We start from the raw sequence: 22126 nt of genomic DNA, 5'->3' as shown, positions 1-22126 counted from the left end.
ACGCTCTTTCTTTTTCAGGATCTCTTTTATACGAATGCATCGACATTAATGGATATTCGATAGGTCGAATTTATTTAATTTCAATGCGATCGATTTTCAAACGCGCGATCAAAGAAGCGATAGTAACGATATAATCCGAGGGCAGGAAAATAATCGAACATCTTTCTAAAAGAAAAATCACCTCGATGCACTTGATAATTCACCGATTCTGACGTTATCCGCCTAACAGCTATTGTAAATGTTGGCTCACCGTGTGTGTATATATACGTTATAATTTCGATATGCACGCTTGTTACGACGAACAATCGTTTATAACGTTCCAAATCAAGGTAACCGCGATCTTTATTCTCTGAATTAATCGATACGAATCATAAAACTGTACATCATCGTGACAAAAGCTTCGAAGATCATCCTGTATTCGCGATTAAAATGTTAATACGTGGAAATTATTGGATTATAATTCTAGCTTAATTAATAATAAATATGTTTATATTGGAAACAGATGGATCAATTAATTGGATTAAAATATTTTGTTTCATTTAGTGACACGATTGTGAAGGATTTTATAATAAAAAAAAAAAAAGTGAAACGTGAAAGGTGATAAGAATAGGATGCAGATATATATTCATAATTATCGTACATAAATCGAACGATAAATTGTAATTCTATGAAATTAATTTCGTTCGTTACACGAATACTTTCCACGCTCACTCCACGCCTACAAAACGCTCGTTTCACCCTCGACTTTGTATACCAAAATCACCGATATTTACCAGATACTGTATCGATTGAAATATACAACATAGCGTGTGTGTGTGTGTGTGTGCACAGGAATCGTCTGAAACGGTGTTTATGTCACCAGGGTCGGTAACCAAATAAGAGCGAACCTATTTTCCCGCTTTTTCTTCCGTTCACCGGGAATACCACCCTCCACCCTCTCGACCGGATCAATATTTGGCCGCGACTAACGACGATTAAACCTGTTAACAAAACGGAAATAAACATTCGACGAATTCGGTCCATCGAACGCCGGTAAATAATTCGTTAAACGTGTATCCCCGTCACGGTTAATCTAGCTCTAGCGATGGCTTCGAGAGAAAATCTCGTTTACTTTCAACACCGAGGAGAGAGTAATTTTAAATAATTATTAAACAGATTTTCGATAATATCGCTCGTATTCAATTCATTATATCGATTTCGAATTAACGTTGTATCGCGAGTAGAAATAAACGAATACTTCTAGATAGATTTTTTAAAACTCAGGTTAGAGATTAATTTACGAGGATTTTTTTTCTGATAAGAATTGTATAATTTATAAATAACAGTACGTAACGTTCAGTGTGTTTATAAATGAAAAATTCCATCTTTTAATTCTATATATTATACTATAGTATAAATAACACGATCGTATTCTCGAGAGAATACGTATGAAATTATGGTTATAGAGTTTCTACTTTATCTACATTTACGCTAATAACTCGTATTTATTACAGTTCGTTCTACTTTATCTCGATATATCATCTTATTTGCGTTTCTTGTCACACTGTAGATGCGAAAAACAAACGCGAAAGTCCATATAGAGAAAATACGAGACTTACTTTTACTAATTAGCAACAGTCTCACTTTGTTTCTCGTGTAAATTTAACCAACTAGGGAATCCATATATATATATCTAAACATATTGTACACGGATGAACAAAAATCAATATCTTAATCTGACCGGCAAAAACACTTACGCATTCTTAATAACCGGAAAATCAAAAGGCAAAAATCAAGATTTGGACTCGATCCACTATTTCTATCTATTAAATTTCTTACTAACTTAATAACAACAAACAACGTCTCTTGATTCTCCAAAGATGTCACGAACAGTACTGCTGAAAAGAAGTCTCGCGGGCGGGCACAGGAGCAAGAGGGGTCCATCGTTAGGACCGCCTATCCCCACTTTAGACGCTTTGTTGACAATCCTGACCCCACACACTACATAGTAGTAGAAGAGCTATAATTTGATATTTTCAAAATAGTAAATTATATTATTCGTACATATATATATATAATTATTATCTTAACTACTTGAATACGAAATTACATTTACAAATTTAAACAAATCGTTACAAATCGCAATTAGTCTACATATTATATTATGAGAAATAAAAAAAATTTTTACATCATATCGATACTTTGGATTCTGTGCCTACGCTATGATGAGTTTTACGTACAAATCGTCGCTCAATCTGTCACAATCGGATTAATATATCTATCTCGTGACAAACTCACGCTAGAAACGAAAATGCGCGTGAAAATAAATGTTTCCCTCTACACGTTACACACGAGCGAACCAATTATACCGATAGTCGGTAACGAAACACGATCCCCACGTTTACATCGAAGCCATCCTAATTCTCTCTGGACGTAATTTGAACGGCAGGTTAAACGCGGCAGGTCGCGAGATTCGTAGGGAGCGGCGGTTGCGTTTAATCAAGCACGGATACAGATGGTTGTAATTGCGTACTTACTCCGATCTCCCCGTAATCCGGCCGATCGGGCGCAGCCGGCAGTCGATGCCCGCTCCTGTGACCTCCTAGGGCCCCGCTCCCACCTACGCCCATGCCACGCCTCTCGTCGATCAGGAATATCTCCGTGAGGACGATCACGGCGAACACGCCGAAGAACATGACCACGAGCATGAACGACAAGTTGGCCCTTTCCTTCATAACGCCAGCGTTCCCCCGGCTCCCCCCTGCGCCGCTCCTCCGGGAACCCATCCTCCGATGCTTCTGTTCCAAACGGTAGACAAAACACACGCTCGTCAAATATTTTTCGTCTTTTACAGATCTTGCCTGGGAGAGTTTTTCGTTTGTTATTCGGATTGAAATGTCGCGAGGATAAAGTTATGAGGTGAAATCAGATGAAATCCGTTCGAGTGGAGGGGAGATTTAGGAATGGATACATAGAGAAGACGACGTAAGTAAACGTTTCGAATATAACTTTATTCGATTCGCGGCTTAAAGAGAATTTATATTGTGCAAGAGAATACCGAGGTTATTTGTAGGTCAGCGGTGTTGACGAATTGACGCGCTTTCGTTCGGACAACTTATTTATTCTCCAAAGTTTCTGTTAGAAAAACAACTGAGTAGAGAAACGAGAAAGATTATTTTATACGATAGAGACGATATTTTTAATTGATATTGCTCCCGAGTGTTTTGATCTTTTTATAAACCAAGCTGGAAGAATTATTGATTCTACTTGGCAAAACGTGTCGGGAATGTTCAAATATTCCATCACTCTATAAAACGCGCGTGTTTAAAAAATGCAAAAAACACAACGCGCAAAAAAAAAAAAAATCGAATATTTCCAAGGATATCTTCGTATTTCGTCGAAAAATTATTATTTTAATTTTACAAAAAAAGAAACTCTACGATTGTTAAATATATATACACGTATTATTATTTCACGCGTAATCCCTTTCAAGCGTTAATTCCTTCTCCGTGAATAACGCGCGCGAATAAAAATGTAATTCTTTTCCCAGACGAGTATTAAAAACTTTTAACCATGCCCCACAAAAATTTTCAAACGAAATTATTGCTTCGAAAAAAATATATACCGTTCGATAATAACCAAACAATCGGTTTCATTATTAAAAACCAAATCCCCCTCTTATTAATAATCGATCAATGAAGGAGAAAGAGAAAATATTCGAGTAACTTGCAATGGAATTATTCTAAAATTCCATTTTCCACGTTTACCACCGGATACGTGTAAGAGAGTTGGTAATAGAACGTACGTGGTCTTTAAACTTGGTACGGACTTTATGCGAAACGTTATTCAAATTCACCGAATAATTCATGGCAACGTGAATTAACATTCTTAGTTTGAATTTATCGTTATATTATCGGTAAGTAATGTTTAAATATTATTTATTGCCTCGTAAATTTTATCCACGATGATGCACGGATACAATATTAAATCGTAATAAAAACGATATGCGAGGTGAAACATATTATTATTACCATTATTATGGAATTTTAAATAAATTTTAATGCGCGAATTAATCGTAAAAATTTTATTCGTCCCGAAAAAAATGTATAAAACGTCTTCTCGAGATTAATTTTCGAAAGTTCACAAACAAACGAAACTGATCCTTTAATTCGAAAATGAAATTAAGAAAGCTGAAACAGCGTAAAAGTGAACGGTTGGTGCGAAATTGACGCGGATTCCGACGCGGAAATTATCCTTCTGCTATCTTTAAATTCTCCTCGATTAAAAAATCGCATCAGGTAGAATTATTACTCTTGAAACGACGATAATAAGAAATTAACGATACGGCCAAGTTTGTTAAAGTCGAGAGATTACACGGCGCGTTCCTGGAACTCAAAAACCGTGTTAAAACGTGGCATTAACCCGGTAGTACTCGAAAGTTAGAGAATCTTGCGAGAAGTTAGAGCGGTAAATGAACGCTACGCGGGAATTTCGTAATTCGGTGGAGGAGGAGGAGGAGGAGGGGATGGAGATAAGATGGCGGAGGGAGTCTTTCCATTCATTACGCATTAAATTCCACCCTTCGCTGCTGACAAAAGTTACGATCGAAGATTAAGCTAGTTTAGAACCAAAATTTTTTTTTTTTTTTTTTTTTTTTCCCCTCTTCGAGAAATCCGATTTATCGATTTACCTTTCGATCGATAATTCGATGTATACGAATGTTATTAGAGGCTACAATTAGAGGGAGAAAAGTGGTTCGAAATGCAAGAATAAAGAAAAACGATGAAATTGAACGAGGAAAATGGGATCTTTGAGAGGTTAGGAAAAAAGAAAATTCGCAAGTTTGAACGAAATAATCTTTCGTAAAATAGGGATTTTCGCTATAAGGTGTTCTCGTAATTGACGTTGCAATTAGGGAAAAAGTAATTTTAAATACGAGTCGGAAATAATTGGGAAAAGGGGTTTACGGCTTCGCCTAACCCTTTATCGTAAATCATTTGAATTAACCTCCATGCAAACCTAACATGCAAAGCGTCCAATTAACCCGTGTCGCAATTAGAGAGAGGAGGGAAAACAATTTCTACGAAAGAATATGTTATAAAAAAAGGAAAAACTTCCCGGTTTCGTAATGGGAAAAAAAAAATAGAAAATCGAGCATAAATTTAGAGTGAAACTTGTTATATTTATATCTATCGGGAATAAAAATCAATTGGAACGAGGAGGGGAAAGCTGAGCCCTTATCGAGGTTGAACGCAGGGAATCGGCCACGAAATCCCTTATTAATCTCGAGTTGTTCGATTAATTAAGTCGGGTCGTCGGCCATTTTTGCCTTCGATTCGAACGTGGAAAAAAATTGCTTCCCGATAAGAATCGTTCGATTTTTCACAGATTTCAACTTAATATCCATTTTTTCATCTCGATTTCATTCGATTTGGAATTTTTTTTCAATCAAATATATCGCGTCCCTGTTATTCTGTCGGGAAAGTTTCTGAGCTGATTTCACAGAGGAAGAAAGAGAGAGAGAGAGAGCACGATAGAAAATGAAATTCGCCGGTTGTCATAGTTCAGTGAAGTATTTCGTGGAGAAAAAAAAAAAAAAAAAAAAAAAAGAAACTCTGGCAAAGAGAAGAAATTCAATTTTTCAAATTAATTTGAAAAAAAAAAAAAGAGTTTCTTCTAAACGCTCTGATTCTTCCAATTCCAAGAGTTTTTTCTAATTTTTTCTAACTAACGTTTCAAGTTTATATTATTTTTTTTATCTTAAAATCAATTACTTGTGCTAATCGTTAGAATTATGTTAAATAGGCTTTTAACAGAATTTCTTTTTCGTACGTTTCTTTTTTATCTTTCTTGAAAGTAATTTAACATCCTTCTCGGAATTAATTTTCTTGGAAACGAAGCTTCGAATGGAAAAATTCAATTTCGAATTGTTTTCACCGTGGAATCATCATCCTGTTCAATTTTTCATATCCTTATCCAGCCACGAATATTAAAGGAACACGAATATATCGTAGGGCACGATTTTTCAAACGCTCAATCTTTTCGAAAAGGAGGACGTACGTGCATGAAACAAGTAAAAAAAAAAAAAATTTGTTCCACATTTCCGACTTATCTTTGGAAGAGAATAATATCTCGTGTCCAAACTTTTCATCCTTATTCGATGAAGAGTTGGCGAAAACGCGCTGCGAATTTTTAAACTCGAATTTTCTTGAAAGAGTTTCGGGCGAAAAAAAAGAAAAAGAAAAATTATATTCAACGTATTTTGATTCAAATTCACTCGTGTAATGTGCCGCCTCTCTCCTTTCTAAGATACTCCCCTCCGTATGGTAAATTACGGTCTACCCTCTCTTTTAGCTGAAACAGCCTATCTCGCACTTTTTCGAAATATATTCAAATATCTCAAGTTCCACGCGTTCCTTTTCAAGCAAAATTTTGAAAGTAAAATTAGAAAGCTTTATGGAATCTTCTTAAGAATCTGGAGAGTCTAAGGATTTCTAAATCTTACGGATGTAGAATCTAAAACGAAATGAAATACTTCTAGTCCTCTAAACAAACAAAATTAGAAAGTTCTACGTGCCTACCTTTCGACGATTTTAAATCTAGGGATCCCTAGATCTAAAGAATCAAATCTAACAAAAAAATTAAATATTATGATCTTACACGTCCAATCCTTTAACTGTTAAACAAAGAAAGATGTTAGAAAGTTGTACGTGACTTTCGAGGATCTTAAATCTAGGGATCTCTAGATCTAAAGAATCAAATCTAACGGAGAAATTAAACATTATGATCCTACACGTCCAATCTTTTAACTATTAAACAAAATTAGAAAGTTGTACGTGACTTTCGAGGATCTTAAATCTAGGGATCCCTAGATCTAAAGAATCAAATCTAACAAAAAAATTAAATATTATGATCTTACACGTCCAATCCTTTAACTGTTAAACAAAATTAGAAAGTTGTACGTGACTTTCGACGATTTTAAATCTAGAGATCCCTAGATCTAAAGAATCAAATCTAACGGAGAAATTAAACATTATGATCCTACACGTCCAATCCTTTAACTGTTAAACAAAATTAGAAAGTTGTACGTGACTTTCGAGGATCTTAAATCTAGGGATCCCTAGATCTAAAGAATCAAATCTAACGGAGAAATTAAACAATGTTGTAATCTTACACGCGTTGTTTACCTTTTAAATTAAAATTAAGGAAAAACCCTACTTCTAGGCCTACATCTAGGAACCCCTAGATTTATAGATATAAAAAAGTTCATAAAGAAAAGAATAAAATTTTTAATTCTCGCGTATTTGAAAAATACGCAGAAAGGAATGGAGCAATCGCGATATTTGTAAGGATGAAAACGATTTTCAGAATTTCAGATCAATCGATGAATCTAAAACAACGTGTAACCACGAAAATCTCATCATCGATCGATTGAACGTTCGTCACTTTCGATAAAGAGCGATATTATTGGAATAACTCGGTGGATCCCCCAATCCTTTGACTGCGCGAATTCAACCCCGATTCCACATCAATCGAAATTGCACGAGGGCCGAAACATAATTAATTTTCGTTTATATATAGAGGCAAAATAAATACCTTACGCTTCTAATCAACGAGAGAAATTATTGATTCGACACGTTTATGAACACCCACGGATCATCCTAATGATATTAAACGCAATCACGGATAATGCAATAATAAACTGATCCAAGATAAACTGTAAAATCAATATATATATACAATAGAGAGAGGAAGAGAGGAAGAGAGAGATTCTCATCAATTAATCGGAAGAACAAAATTCGAAATATAATTTTCTAAAAAATATTCCACGTTTCTTATTCCCTTCGGATCACCAACCGCCTTCGTTCAACCCTCGAAAAAAAAATAAAATAACCTTACCTCTCCCTAATCTCAAAAGTTTCTAGGCAAATAATTCACGAACGCGCTTTTATTTCTTATTTCGAAAACCACTTCCCCTCCCCCCTCCCCCAACGCTTCCCCCATAACTTTCTATTAAACTCTCGTTACACTTATAATACAATCCCCCCCCCCCAATGGTGGTCACTCGATTTTCTCCCCCAATTTTTCCAAGAACGTTCGTGTTTCCAAGACGAAGAGGAAAAAGTTCCAAGACACCGCCACATTACACTGCACAAATATACTTAATGCACGCGCATACGAAGGGAAGTTCCGTCTTGGATTTAGATCAAATCGTCGATCCCCTGGGAAGTTGGAATTAAATTCCACAAAGTCGTACGTTATCGTACGTTGGATATCTCCGTCTATCGGGAAGAAAACCTTCCTTTTTTTCCCCGTAAAAAGGAAATAGGCGATAACTATTCCCCCAGAGTACAGAACACCCCTCCTCCTTTATCCCCTCCCCGCTGCTTATCTCCATCTCATTTCGAATATTTCCTGTGTCAACTCGAAGATATCCTCTCCTCGAGTATAAAAAAAAAAAAAATGATCGATCCTTTTTTTCTCCCAAGTTTCACCTTGCTCCTAGAGAAATCGAAAGGAGGAAAATATTCTCCGTGGTTTTATTATTCGGTTATGGTTTATATTATACCAGGATACGATGCAATTTCTTTTTTCGATACTTTTTATCACCGATCGAGGCTTTTTCATTAAACTTCCATCTTTTCGGATACTCCTCTTTTAAATGATAAACATTGGCTTCCGAGCCAATGATCAAGAATTTTAAGTATTAAAATTTAATCGAACTTTTGTCTCGATATCAAAAAAAAAAAAAAGAATAGCCTATAAAAACTTTTACTCGCGTGTCACCGATAAGGAAGTAAAAATTAAATTCTCTCCTTCTCTTGACAAGATTAAAAGAAGAAAGTAGATGCGAAGGAAACAGCGATTCGTTTTTTACGTAATCGAGAATTTTTATATATATATATATATATACTTCCATCGGCACACTGGCCGATATAAATGAAGTTTGTTAAACTCTTCGACTTTCGTCGAAGAGGAGGAGAAAAAAGAAAAGAAAAAAAAAAAAAAGAAAATTTACCGGTCGATATCGAGACACTTTAAAACTCTCCACCAGGGAGAGATATCGATTCGCCTTTAAAATGGCGAGAGTGGCCCCTGTATCGGTCGATAATAAAGGTGGAGTGGTTTGAGAATCGCATCGAGGGATGGCGGAGGATGGAAGGCAAACAATTTTATTGGGTGAAAATTTTAATAGAGAAATTTCCATCACGACAACGACTCGACTCACCTAAAGTGGTCCCAGGAAAGGCACTGCCAAGCATGGGGACGGTAGTTGGTTCTGCAAGCAGAAAAAAAACACATCTTTAGCGACAATTCCATTTCTTTCTTTCGTTAGAAAAATAAATTTTTTTTTTTTTTTTCTTATCCAAAATTTAATCTTTGCGAATACAATCTTTCTTAACAATTTCTTCTCTTCCAATTAATTATAAATTCTATTAGTTATAAATTATATCATATAAATTACGCGATCAAACGATTAATATCACGCGTCGTGAAACGAGAAGATCTTCCAACTCTTCTTCCAGATCCGAAGAGTGTGGACGACACGTGTTTTCATCGCGGCCAATTCGAGTAATCCGGCCACGTGGAAAGAAGGGGGAATTCGTCCAACTTCCCCTCCGATATCGAGCGAGTTTCTGGCTACGTTTAACAAGTTCAGTTTATCCGAGGAAAACTTTTCTACGCTTAATTTTAAACACGGGAAACTTTAAATTGGGGGGGAAGAAATATAGAAGAGGGGCTTCCCCTCCTTCTTCGAGATATATCGCCATCCGGGGGACAGAAACGGTTTACAGACACACAAAATGTTACCATTTACAATTGGAGGACGTTGAAGTTGAAGTTTAACAACTTTAGAAAAGATAAGATAAAATTTAGAGAAGCTCGTAACTTATTCTTTTATTGTTCGATCGATATCTTGACGATTAACTGGAAGATGTCGTTTAACGTAAGCGTAAATAAGTAGTTTTGGGATTACGAGGATGAAATTTATCCAATATAAATAAGTTGTGTAATTAAAGTAATTTCTTTATTCGTTTTAAATATGAAACGATAGATAGATATACGTTTTTTTTTTTTTTTTTTTTTTTAAGATAAATTGAAAAGATTGTGAAAATTATTTTTGGATATTTTTTTTTTTTAAACTTTTTATTCGACCAAGAAATGCTTCGATTTAATGCAATTTCTGTAATGCTGTGAACTAACATATCCGTAATAATCGTTGAAATGCTTAGGAAATCCTGTAATATTTGCGAGACAGTCCGCGAAATTCAGATTCTGGCGCAACTATTTCAATTTACAAATGCTGTTATTCCATCAGGATTATTGCACCGTGCCTTGAGAGATTAAAATGGATAACTAACATGAAATCCCTGTATATCATCTCTAAAACCTTCGAATTTGCATAATCAAAATTTTCATAATTCGTTCAACGAAATTATTCTTCTTAGAAACGATTTTCATGAACAAAATCAATCATTTCGTGTTTTTACAACGATGGCCAATTGCATTCATCACATAGTGAAACACACTTACTTCCTATCCAAATTCCAATTTTCGATCGCAAATTTTTCAAGCGACGAAATTCTAACCTAACTTTTCTTCGATTACGTTAACATTCTATGGAGAAAGATATAATAAAATTTCAAACGATAATGTACTTATTACTCACAACTGTAAACATTCAATTTTCGGGGATAGTAAATTTTATAAATAAACGATAAAATTCTAACCCAACATTTTTTCAATTCGCCACAGAAGACATTTTATCATTCCAAAGTTTTGATCGTAATAGTATGTACACTATATTCAAAAAAGTCTTGGTAACTTCCAGTTATTCAATTTCCAACAAAGTTTTATACATTCTAATCAGTGGTATTACGTGGCTGTGCACGCGGTGAATGGCTGAAGAGAAATGTGTTTCGAAGAGAGTTTGAATTTTTGATCGAATTAATTACGCGATCTCGGCCTGCGTCTAAGAGATAAAACGATAAATTATTGGCCATTGGCCCGTGGTGACTCGCCGACCGTCTAATGGACTACACTTTCCCAGCCAAGTTGGGGGAACAGTGAATGAATCCTTGCATGGTCAGCCATGCACGACTGGGTTCGTGTAACTTCTGCCTCGTGCTTTTTGCCCGCGCTTTGTCCACCTTGTCTCCCTTTTGCACGCGTTTGAAAGGAACAAACCTTCGTTTCGCCCGCGTGCATAGTTTATGGGGAGGGAAGAAAAAGAAGGCGTTTACCGACTCGTTGATCGTTGAGTTTTTCGCGCGAATAAATGATATCGCATTTTTAATACTGGAATTATCGATCTAGATTTAAGATTAATCTTGAAGCAAGATTTCTTCTTGAATGAGAACGAGACTTTATTACGAACAAAAAAAGTAATATTTTTAGTGCAATTGTGAGAATAAAAAAATTTTTGAAATCGATTAATTCATAATCGAATTAGAAGAAAAGTATGGAATGTTATTAAAAAGAGGTAATACTACCCGTGACAATATTTTAACCAATATGAAACAAGATAACGAAATTTATCACGGAGATTTTTTACTTCTCGTCGATCCGATTCCAATTTTTTCGATTTACAAATAATTCGCGATATATTATTTTCGCAGAGAAGAGCCAAGGTAAACGCGATTGAAACAACAACATTGATTTCATATTTTTCATCGCGAAAACATTGCTTCCAGAAACCAGTTTTGAAGAATGGAACGTACACACGCATGCGCACAAGTTTCATGGTAGATTCCAACGTAATGGCGTCCGTTACAGAGCATGTAATATATCATAGGTTATGTACACACCCAGGGTAATATTGACTTTATCGATAAGGAAGATTAAATAGAATAAATAAGATGAATCGAACGAACAACTTCCTATCTATTTTATTCCACCTGTTTGTATATGTCAATGTTGTTGATTTTGCCATCCTATGTCGAAATAAAATGCATTTATAAGTTTGTTAAAATTGACCAACCAAATTCCTCAATTTTTACGAAATAGACATATATTTATTTTCGTTACATCATTTCAATTACAATTATTTGTAATAAATAAATACTTGGATAATATAAATTTTCGATAGTTTTATTACGCGAAAGCTATTAAAAACAAAGTACAATTTCAAAATAGCGAAAAATTGAATTAATTACAACAATCTTGAAAAGACTTCTTTCCTTGAAAATGTTTGTGTCGCGAGTCGTCGACCGTACGCATCAACCGCCATATTGCATCACTGGTCTCGAACGTTTAACATATTATCGATAATTCGATATATCGATAAAGAATGAAAGTATAACTGAAATTCTTATTTTTCTCTCATTCAAAGTTAATTTTAAAGATATCGTTAAAGTTTATCTATTCTGGATATTTCACTGAATGTTCGAGATAATATTAACAACTAGAATAAATAGAAAATCCCTATAATATATATATGTTAATTAAAATTAGAAATTTCCATGTTACACGTAATGTTTGTTCGAATGAAAGTTTGGTTGAAAGGAAAAGAAGAAAATTAAAAATTTATTTAATAGAAATTATAAGTTTTAATTTATAGATTTTGCACGAAATTTTCTGCGTTTTTATCAACATATCCCTAGAATCGATGTAATTGCCATCCAACATCCAGCATCGATCTACTACTTGTTGTGCAGTGTTGAAAATAATCGGAGAATCTCTTCTCACGAGTGTTAATCAAATAACGGACTCTGAACAAATCAAACCAAAGAGGAAACGACGTTTGCTAAATATTTAGCTCGTTCGACACGAGTTTTCAAAATATTGATTACCTCGCTTAACCGCGTTATCCATATTGATTCTCTCAATTATCACGGGTCAGTCCCCGTATTTAATATAATTTTGTTTGAAATTTGATTTCTCAAAGGCAATTTTTTTCTCTCTCGCGGAAAAAAAAAAAAAAAAAAGAAAGCAAATCTGGAAAGTAATCCAATCTATATCGATCTTGTTTATCACGATCGGAAATTAAAATTTTTATTTTAATGAAATTATAACGAGATCGATTTTTTTCGAAAGCTTTGATCAATTACGTTGAAAAAATTAAACTATTTCCTATTCTTTCTGCAATTACAAGAAATTTCAACAACTTATAAACTTATATATACATATATATAATTTCTTCCTCTATCTTCATAAGAAAATTTCACGAACTTTATAAAGCGTTAAGAAAGCGAAGCAAAAAGAGAGAATTTTTAGTTAACGCGAATATCGAGTTAATAAGAAAATTAGAAAAAAAAAACTTGTGATCACCGTACGTAAATATGCATTTCTCCAATTACGCCTGGATTCCGACGTGATCTCTTATTCAAATCTTTCCTTTTTTCCCGCCAAAACTCGCCCCCTCGAAAGAGGTACAATAGCGGTAAAACTCGAAGCTAACGTGCTCGAGGGTTCCTCTCGCGTAGAAAGAGTGGTTTATTAGCGAAGGAGGAGAGTAGAGAGAGAGAAAAAGGAAGCAGGAAAGGCAAATTTACCCACCCTCTGTCAAACGAGCGATTTTAAATTAATACGAGATTGTGCAGCCGCTTTCTTATTTCTCGATCGATCGAAGGAAGGGGGAGGGGCTTGAACGCTCCCCGTCGTCGATTCGAGGAAATTCCCCCCCCCCCTCCCCCGTCTTCAATGCGATATCGTCTCGCTGGAATTGTTCGATTATTATAAATTAATCATCGATTTTCCGATCCGTTGGAAGGAAAGAGGAATTATCGTTTTTCTTTTTCTTTTTTTTTTTTTTCGAAGGAAAAATTTGTTACTACTTGAATTAGAAGTAACTTAAAAATTTTCGTTAAACGTTAAATAATTTAATTGTGAAACTGAAAATTGAAATACTAATTTAATTAATAAGTAATATAATCGAGGGAAAAGTCGAGTAATTTATTCTTTAACGAGTATTCGTTTCCTCCAGTTCAGTTTGCTTTCGTTAAACGTGTTGAGAAACGCGATTGTGCGTAATATACGTTGGAGCATACGGGCGATAAAACTGGAATAGTTTGCAAATACCAAGGAACTCTTGGTGTTGTTGGGCGAAGTCGATGAAATGTATTCAAAGTTTCGTGGGGAGGTGAGGTTGATAAGATATGAAAATAAAGGGGGAGGAAACGTGTCTACGTCTTTTCCGTTTTATCAACGCTTTCTTTCCTCTTTTCTTTTTTTTTTTATCACTACTCCAGAAACATTTATGAATAATTCAACCCGTACGGGGAAAATTCACCTCTCGAGAAAAACGGAACCACACAGCAAACCCATTAAACTCGATTAATTCTAATCTTCTTATAACTAATCAATTTTAAAATACACGATACGTGGAACAGGTTGAAATAAAACGTGCAAAAATATCTCTCGAGAGAAAATAGAATCGCTCACGATTCTTCACGATCGCATTACGCGACGTTGCATTACGAATAATTTAACCTCGATAGAATCGAGGGCAGCAGCAGCTAATCGCAAAAAAAAAAAAAAGAATATCAGAGAAATAATAATAGATAACGTAATCTCTTGGAAAATATTGCTGCACATACCTGCGCGAATCCAGCCTGCGCGGGTCAACGTTGCCTCTTCCCATAAAACTTGGAGGCTCGACGTTACGAATCAATAAAACGTCGTTTTATTCGAAAACGATAAACGGCGACAGCTAATCTATCCAAGTGTCACCCAGCGTTACACTTCGATCCAGAGAGCTTCCCTCGATATTTATATTCTCTTTATTTTTCTCCCCCCCCCCCCCTTTTGTCGTTACTCTTCTCCTTCATCGCGCACAAGGAGCGTAGTCCTCGAGAGCATTGATTTTCCACGCGTCCCAAAAAGACCGATCTCTCTTTCTCGTGTGTCACCGAGTTATATACACCGTCCTCGAGGAAAGGGAATTCGTGCGGCACAAACGTGCGCGGTTCGCCACCCGATATTACTTCCTTCCGCCTGTTGCACCGAATCGACCAACCCCACCATCGACTTCCAACCGTCGACTTCCAACCGTCTCTCTCTCTCTCTCTCTCTCTCTCTCTCTCTCTCTTCACCAGGGATTATCGTTTGTTACGCGAAACTCGAGTCGCAAGATTTGTAAACACTCTCCTCGGATCGGTCGAGGAGCGAGGATCGAGGAGGAGCGAGACGAGGCGACCAATAATGTCGAGTTGACCTTGGCTGGGGATTCGAATTTCAACGGTTGGAAAGCAAACATGGCTGTGTGAGTTTCGTTTCTTTTTATAAGAGAGACGAAAAAATGGGGGGAAATTTCCACTCGGTGGATATAGGGAAATTTCTTAATATTCTAGGGAATATCAGACTTGTTTCATTTTTCCTAAATGATAGATCTTAAACGAATTATACATTTGATCGCGTTTGATAGGAACGGATAATCGTACTCTGAACACGTTCTATGCAATATTCCATTTCGTTTTTCGTACCAAACGGCTCCCTTTATTCTGTACACGAGCGTTCGATTAATTATGAGGCGCGGTGAGCAGAGGTTAGGTTGTCGGGCAAGAAAGTTCAGTGAATTTATAAACTTTTCAAATTCCAAGCGAATGAATCGCTTTCGACGATTTTATTCACGAATCGAATAATTTCGTTTATCTAAAGATATATTAATTATAAATTGAAAGTCAAAAATTGAAGTGAAATTCAATTTTGAAGGATCGATAATATACAAGGTGTTTAATAAGATCGAGATTCTGCGTAATAATACAATTCCAGGTATTATATCACGAAAAGCGAAACACGCTTCGAGGCAATACGAGATTAGTGACCACGGATGGATATTATTTCGTTCCGCCTGTTGCATCGAAATCGAAACAAACCACGTCCGTAATATCGTCGATCCTTCAAGGTTTCCGCCGCTTTTCGAACGCGTGACCTGAACGTAAGTAATCCGACCACGGATTCTTTTTCTTCGTCTCGAACGAAGGATATTTTGTGGATCAAGTGGCGAGGAATACGTCTCTTTTTTTTTTTTTTGGCAACAAAATGCCAGAAGGAAATGATAAGGAACGTTTGACGTTTTATTTTGAAAAAAATATTTGAACGAGGAAGGATTTGTATCGTTAAATGAATTCCGATTTCGCTCGTTCGAGGGATCGGATTTCAAATAAATCATGCAAATATTTTAATCGTTTAATTTCGAAATATTACGATTTTAATATTAACGAGACGGTAAAAAAAAAATGTCAAAACTTTTGACGTATCATGAATAATTAAAGCGAAACGTATATATACATATATATATATATACACACGTTATAAATAATTAATTGAAACGGAAATTCGTGCAGTTTCGTAGTTACAAACTCGAGACGTTATCCGAAAGAAATCTATATAAAAATAAAGTACGAGCTTTAATATAAAAGGGAAACTTCTTTACAAGTTAAAGAAATTTCGAATACGAGAATTTCGCTTGGAATTCTCATACTTTTCCATCGTCAATGTGTAACACATTCATATCTATTTCTCCTTAACCGCACAAATATACGTTATTACGTTTTTTTATCAAGCTTTTTCACGATCACACCGCTCGTATACCAAGCTCGTATACCGACTTATTGCGTTTTGCGGTCGCATCGTAAAAATATATATTGGGGAGGAGGAGGGGGAGGAGGAGGCTCCTCGTCTATCCGTAAACGTATTAAGGTGTAATTACAGTTGGATCGAGTGGAAAAGCAACGGACAATTTTAATTTAGGTCACCACCGCACGCACGCACGCACGATTTAAAAACACTCGAAACTGGGACTGGCCGAGATCAATACCAGCTCGATAACGAGGGGAATATAAAATCTCGCGCTGCGTGTCCAATTTCAAGGACATCTCGTCGAATTTCATAGTTCAGGATTTTTCCTTTTATTCGTGAAACGAGATGAAAGTTGCATTTCTGTTATACGTATCAATCGAGTTATCTCTTAGTAGTAGTTTACTGATCTCTGATCGCTCGACTCTAAATTTCCGACTAAATATTTTGGATTCGCCGGTTTTTAATTATCCTCGCGCGCTCCTTGAAACGGATAAAATAATCGGGCGTGCACAGCCGGGTATATCTTTTAAACCGGGTCTCTCGGTCGAGCGGCGTTAAAACGGCAATTCTCACGAGGGCGTGAAAGCGACCCCCCGGCCGCCACCGAGCGCTTAAGAGGGTAATTCGTTAGGAAAGATCCGCTGTAGTTTCTGGATAAACGTTCTCGCGAGCAAAGTGTATATAACTCGTTTATAGAACTCTCTGGTCGGGAGGGCTCGCAGAAAATCCCGATTTTAGAAGGCGGATCCGATCGAAAATGGACGAGATAGATGAGCGACTCGATATGAAAATTTGTGAAAAAACGTGTTAATTGGTGGACATTCGTTCTATTAGCTAATCACATTTCTCTGCTATCGATCGAAAAGGTGATGGATGTAACTTTTCATTGAAAAGTCAAATAAATCGGTACTCTCTTTGAACATGTAACGACGATTCAAAGCGAAGATTAAAATTTCTAGAACCGATTCGGTTCTCTTAAAAATTGGAATAAAAGAGAAATCTGTATGCGAAACTCTTTTTCCCTCATTTTCACCCTTTAACTTTAACAACACGACTGGTTCGTCGTTTCGATTTATATTATTATATAAACATCAAATATTATTATTTTTTAAGGAATGATTGATCGTCCAAAACGTTGGATAAATTTAATTTGAATAATTCGTTTCGAAAATTTCTCCTCGGCGCGCGGTTAATTCGAAAAATTGGGGGGCGAAACACGCTTTGGCATAAATCAAGGGAAGAGGGAGGGAGAGGGAAGGGGAAACGAGCGTTAATAACCCGGAAACGCGGAGGACGACGGATTTCATAAATTCTTCCCCCGAATATCGGTCTGTCGTCGTTTATTTACGTGCCATCCGAGCGAAGAATGAAACGCCTTGTAAATCGCGCGCTTTAAAAGCCCCTCCCCTCCCCTCCCCTCCCCTCCCCCCGCTATTACACCCCCTGGTATACTCTGCCGCTCGTTTTTTCCACCTCGTGGAAAATTCCAAAATTAGCACCGGAGAAAATTCTCATTTTCGCCGCGAAATTTGCCGCGAGTAAATCAATAAACCGGAAGAATAGAAAAACGAAAATACGGATCTCGAAAATTAACACATTGTATCGCCGCGTGCGCGAACGATAAAAGTAAAATAGTTCCATTTACGTAAATTATCTAAATTGTATGGGGGTGTTCCTAACCTTTCATGCGATTTTACGAAACATCTATGCAACAGCGATGGTTTCGTTCGCAATCGTTGTAATAATAATTTTTAAGAAAATTTGAAAAGTTCTGAAAGAGGTATCGCTAGATTGGAAAAAAGTATCGATATTTTTCGTTCGTTTATGATGGTTTGTCGTGAAGAGGGGAGGGAAAAAAAGGGACTAGAAAGAACTATAATCGAACTACAGGTCCAGGAGCAAAGTTAAAGCAGGGCTGCCAACCGAATCACCACGCTTCGTAATCACCACGAGTTTTCCTTTTCGCTGAAAAATGAATCTGTATTCTCTCCAACGCTCTTCGCCGCATTACCTTGGAAATTTATCCATTCTTGTGGGATATATTTTTGAAAAGAGAATGGGGGAAAAAAAAGAAAAATTCCATTCGTTTTTACGATTTGTTTTCGCGCGTGCAAGATTTTATGCGGCCGAGTGTTACATTGGTTGAAAATTGCGCATGCGCAATGTACGATTCGTGCGATCTCTGGTTACGAAGTTAAAGAAATGGAGAAAGCGAATGAGAGTGTAAATAATAAATTAATATTATATGGGATAAGTAAAATTTGTGGAAATAAATATTTTGATGGAGCGCAAAATTTAATATTCGCTGCTTTCGAACTTTTGCGAACGAATAAATACTCGACAAACTTATTGTTCAACCCGATATAATCATCCGTATTTTAATTGAACGAAAAATATATTCGAACAAATTTCTAGTAAAATTGTAAAAAAAAAAAAGGATTCATTACACTACGCAATCATCCAATTTCAACTGGCAATTAAAACAAAATAAATATACTCGCGAACAGTTTAATTTCTCACGATCTCATCATTTTATACGAAATAAATTATTCACCAATAACAAAGAGCGAAAAAAAAAAAAAAAAACATCAACGACCATTCATTATCCGATCACCTACGATGTTTCAAATTTTCGTTGGAAAATTAAATTAAAAAAAAAAGAGTTAATTTTCGATATTTTCTTATTTAAACCATCGAAAACATCCAAATTTGCGAATTGACAAATAAAAACCTTCCTTAACTTCTGCTAAAATTGACATTGGCAAGGAGAACACCCTCAAAACACCCTCTTCTCACCGTCCATCGAGCTATTTCCGGAGGAACTCGAAGCCTCGAAAAAGGCCACCAACATTTACGTCACGTTTTCCTCTCGTCATATATATATATATAAAATTTCTTCCATTTTCAGGGAACAGATCTCTTCGCTCTTTACCCTTTCGCGTCACAATAGAAGATAACAAAGTTGGTATATAAAAGCCTAGCGCGACGCTTAGATAGATGCCATCTCGTTCGTCGTTGCCCCGCTTTGAAGAACAGAGGGAGGAGGAAACGTCCCGTGGAAAAGTAGCGTGGCAGAGCAATTAGGAGGGGCGATAAATTTCTCCTCTCTCGCTTTATTGTTTTCCACCTCGGTGACAAATGATCCGTCTTACTCCCTTCACTCATCATTTCACATTTGCTAAACATATTCGTTCGCTTAGAGAACAGGTGTGATCCTCGAGATCTACTTTTTTTGGATGAATTATTTTTCGTTAAGAGGCGATGAAAAAAATTTAATTGATTGGCGAATTAATTTGATCGAGAGAAAATAACATTATATTGTTATTATTTGTTATTATCCGATGAATAAATTTTATATCGGGCGAGAAAGAACGATTTTTCGTCTTATTTGTTTCGCGTTTTAATTCCCCCTGTTCGATCCTTGACTTAATAATAAAATAATTAGCGAGAAAAGAAACGCGGCTGAGTTTGCAAATTAAAATTTATTACCAGTAAAAAAGAAAAGAAAAATACGATACGCAATGTTGCGATCAACCGTTAGAATTTCTCGCGATAAGTTTAAAAAGAGAATTATCTAACGGTTAAACGGTTCGCTATTAAAGTGCGGTCGTAAAAAAGCCTCGAAACTCGTTAAGTTTAAGAACAGCTGAGTCAGCCGACACTTGTTAGATCATTCGACAATCGTTCGTCTTTTTTATCTGTATCGTTCGATTTTAATGAGAGAAACGGAGCAAGTAGTGTGCAACAGATAAATCAGCCTGAAGATAAGAGGATTAAAAAAAGAGACGCCCACTAGTCAACGTTGAAAGACGAATGGCTGCTACCTCGTTTCCTACGAAAAATAGTTGGTAACGGGTTTTTCGTTATTAAAATTGTTTCTCCTCTGTTGGTAAAACTTCGAAAAACTCGAATAAATTAGCCGAGCGTACGTAGAAGAAAAACGTTTCGATCGAAATTGAGCCAAGTCATCGAGACTGGCACAACATTATAAGAATTAAGAAATGCAAACTTAAATTTATTAAATTAGATTTAATAAAAATTGAAATTCAGAAACTCGAAAATTTCGAATGGAGAAATTTTAAAGTAGATCGAATATTTCCCTGAAGCACATCGATATGATTATCTAAAAATTTGAAACATTTGAGATTTTCGAATTCCCGATTTTTTCGAATATCAAGAGTGCGGGGGGGGGGGATTGATAAAGAGCTCGAGCGTATTATCCGAGTAGTGATTAACAGCGAAAGACTTTTCATCAGTGGCAGGCCCCATTAACAGGAACGGAAGATTCATCGTCATGAAAGTCATGGTCGAAATGGATGGTGATGTCTGAATTCGTGGAAAGTAATTCCCTAGGTGGTGTGGCTGAAGGTTACACCTCGGCAATTTAATGCTTCTAATCGTAGATGAACGTGCAAGATTACGTAAAAAGTAACAAATGTCTGGGTCATTTATCGCGGGCTTCGAAACGTTGATTCTCACGATCAATATTTACACTTGTGTGCATTTGATTTACTTATTATTACTTATTATTATTGACACGCGAGATTATGATTTTTATCGCGCCAATTATAATAATTTTTCACTCGGTCTAGAAAATTTTCTCTGTCCTTTTCACGGAATATTAAATCGTAGTTCTCATTAGAATAAAATCGCTAGAAAAAATTGCTACGAATCTCTTTCGAACTGTTGCATCGAAGAATTTACTACTCGTTCGATGTAATTACGATAGAATGGGAAAGATGATAAAATGATTAACAAATCATACGAGACAAATCACGTATTAATTCGTTCCACACGCGTGAAATTTAATCTTCCGCTTGTAACGACACGTATGTCGTTTATATTTCGGTATTTACACATTTATTTAACCTAAACGAGAGCAAAATTGATAACAAAAGATTAGCTCCAATTACGCTCACGCATTATGAATTGTTAATTCATCCATCACACGGTTCGCCACTTTCTCGTTAAAATGCAACCGGGGGTTAGATTAAAATATTAATACGAAATACAGCCAAACCTGATTCAAACCTTCGAGTTTATTAATAATTCATCGGGGATACGTCATTGATGTAATAATTTCGTAATAACGCGGATGCAAATCCTGCGTGTGCTATTCCGTTCCTTGTTCGAGCATTATTAAATGTAATTAGCATAATACGGGCGGGGTTTGAAGGGCAAGAATAAAGGAGGGGAAAGTGTAACGTGATATCTTCGAATTATTTATCTCGTTTAAATTTAAATTTTTTATTTAATTTCATCCGATTGGAATCGTATATTGCTTGTTTGATAATAAAAATAGATGGCGAAGAAGTGAAACGATAATGTAAGGATGATACGATCGAAAAGGAGATTTAAAAATATGGTCGAAAATATGGAATGAAATTTTTTTCGCAAGAGATTTCATCTTCGAGAAAATCAAGTATGAAATTTCGTTTTACTTTATCAGAGCGAACGAAACGTGATTGTGTCTAAATTTATATACGACTTTATTTTATTTTATTTTCTCGAATACAGAGAATTCTATGCGAAAAAATTTTATTCTATATCTTATTATCTCACGTTTAAACAAGAAATTATTTATTACGATTAGAACTGGACAAAACGAATTATCAAATCGTAT

At 35.9% G+C, this 22126-nt stretch overlaps 1 protein-coding gene across 6 annotated transcripts in view; it reads right to left on the bottom strand.

Moving 5' to 3' along the window:
* LOC100865820 (uncharacterized) overlaps positions 1 to 22126 on the bottom strand; it is a 32800-nt gene that overhangs the window by 8536 nt on the left and 2138 nt on the right. The window contains exons 1-3 of one of the 6 annotated variants that reach the window (XM_012484652.3): positions 14520 to 14658; positions 9209 to 9259; positions 2517 to 2777 (exon numbers count right to left, since the gene is read on the bottom strand). In XM_012484652.3, the coding sequence (XP_012340106.1) occupies positions 2517 to 2765 (249 nt within the window). In that variant the 5' untranslated portion in view covers positions 2766 to 2777; positions 9209 to 9259; positions 14520 to 14658. Of the gene's footprint in view, positions 1 to 1822; positions 1946 to 2516; positions 2778 to 9208; positions 9260 to 14519; positions 14659 to 22126 lie in introns of those variants that run through there. The other 5 variants (XM_003692283.4, XM_086908517.1, XM_031915574.2 and 2 more) reach the window with 5 other exon arrangements.

This window comes from Apis florea, unplaced genomic scaffold (genome assembly GCF_048593485.1).
Source record: "Apis florea isolate Af1SG1 unplaced genomic scaffold, ASM4859348v1 contig_1767_pilon, whole genome shotgun sequence".
NCBI classification, from domain to species: Eukaryota; Metazoa; Arthropoda; class Insecta; order Hymenoptera; family Apidae; genus Apis; species Apis florea.
The sequence above is the reverse complement of the archived record's forward strand: the minus strand, read 5'-3'. Positions and strand labels throughout refer to the sequence as shown.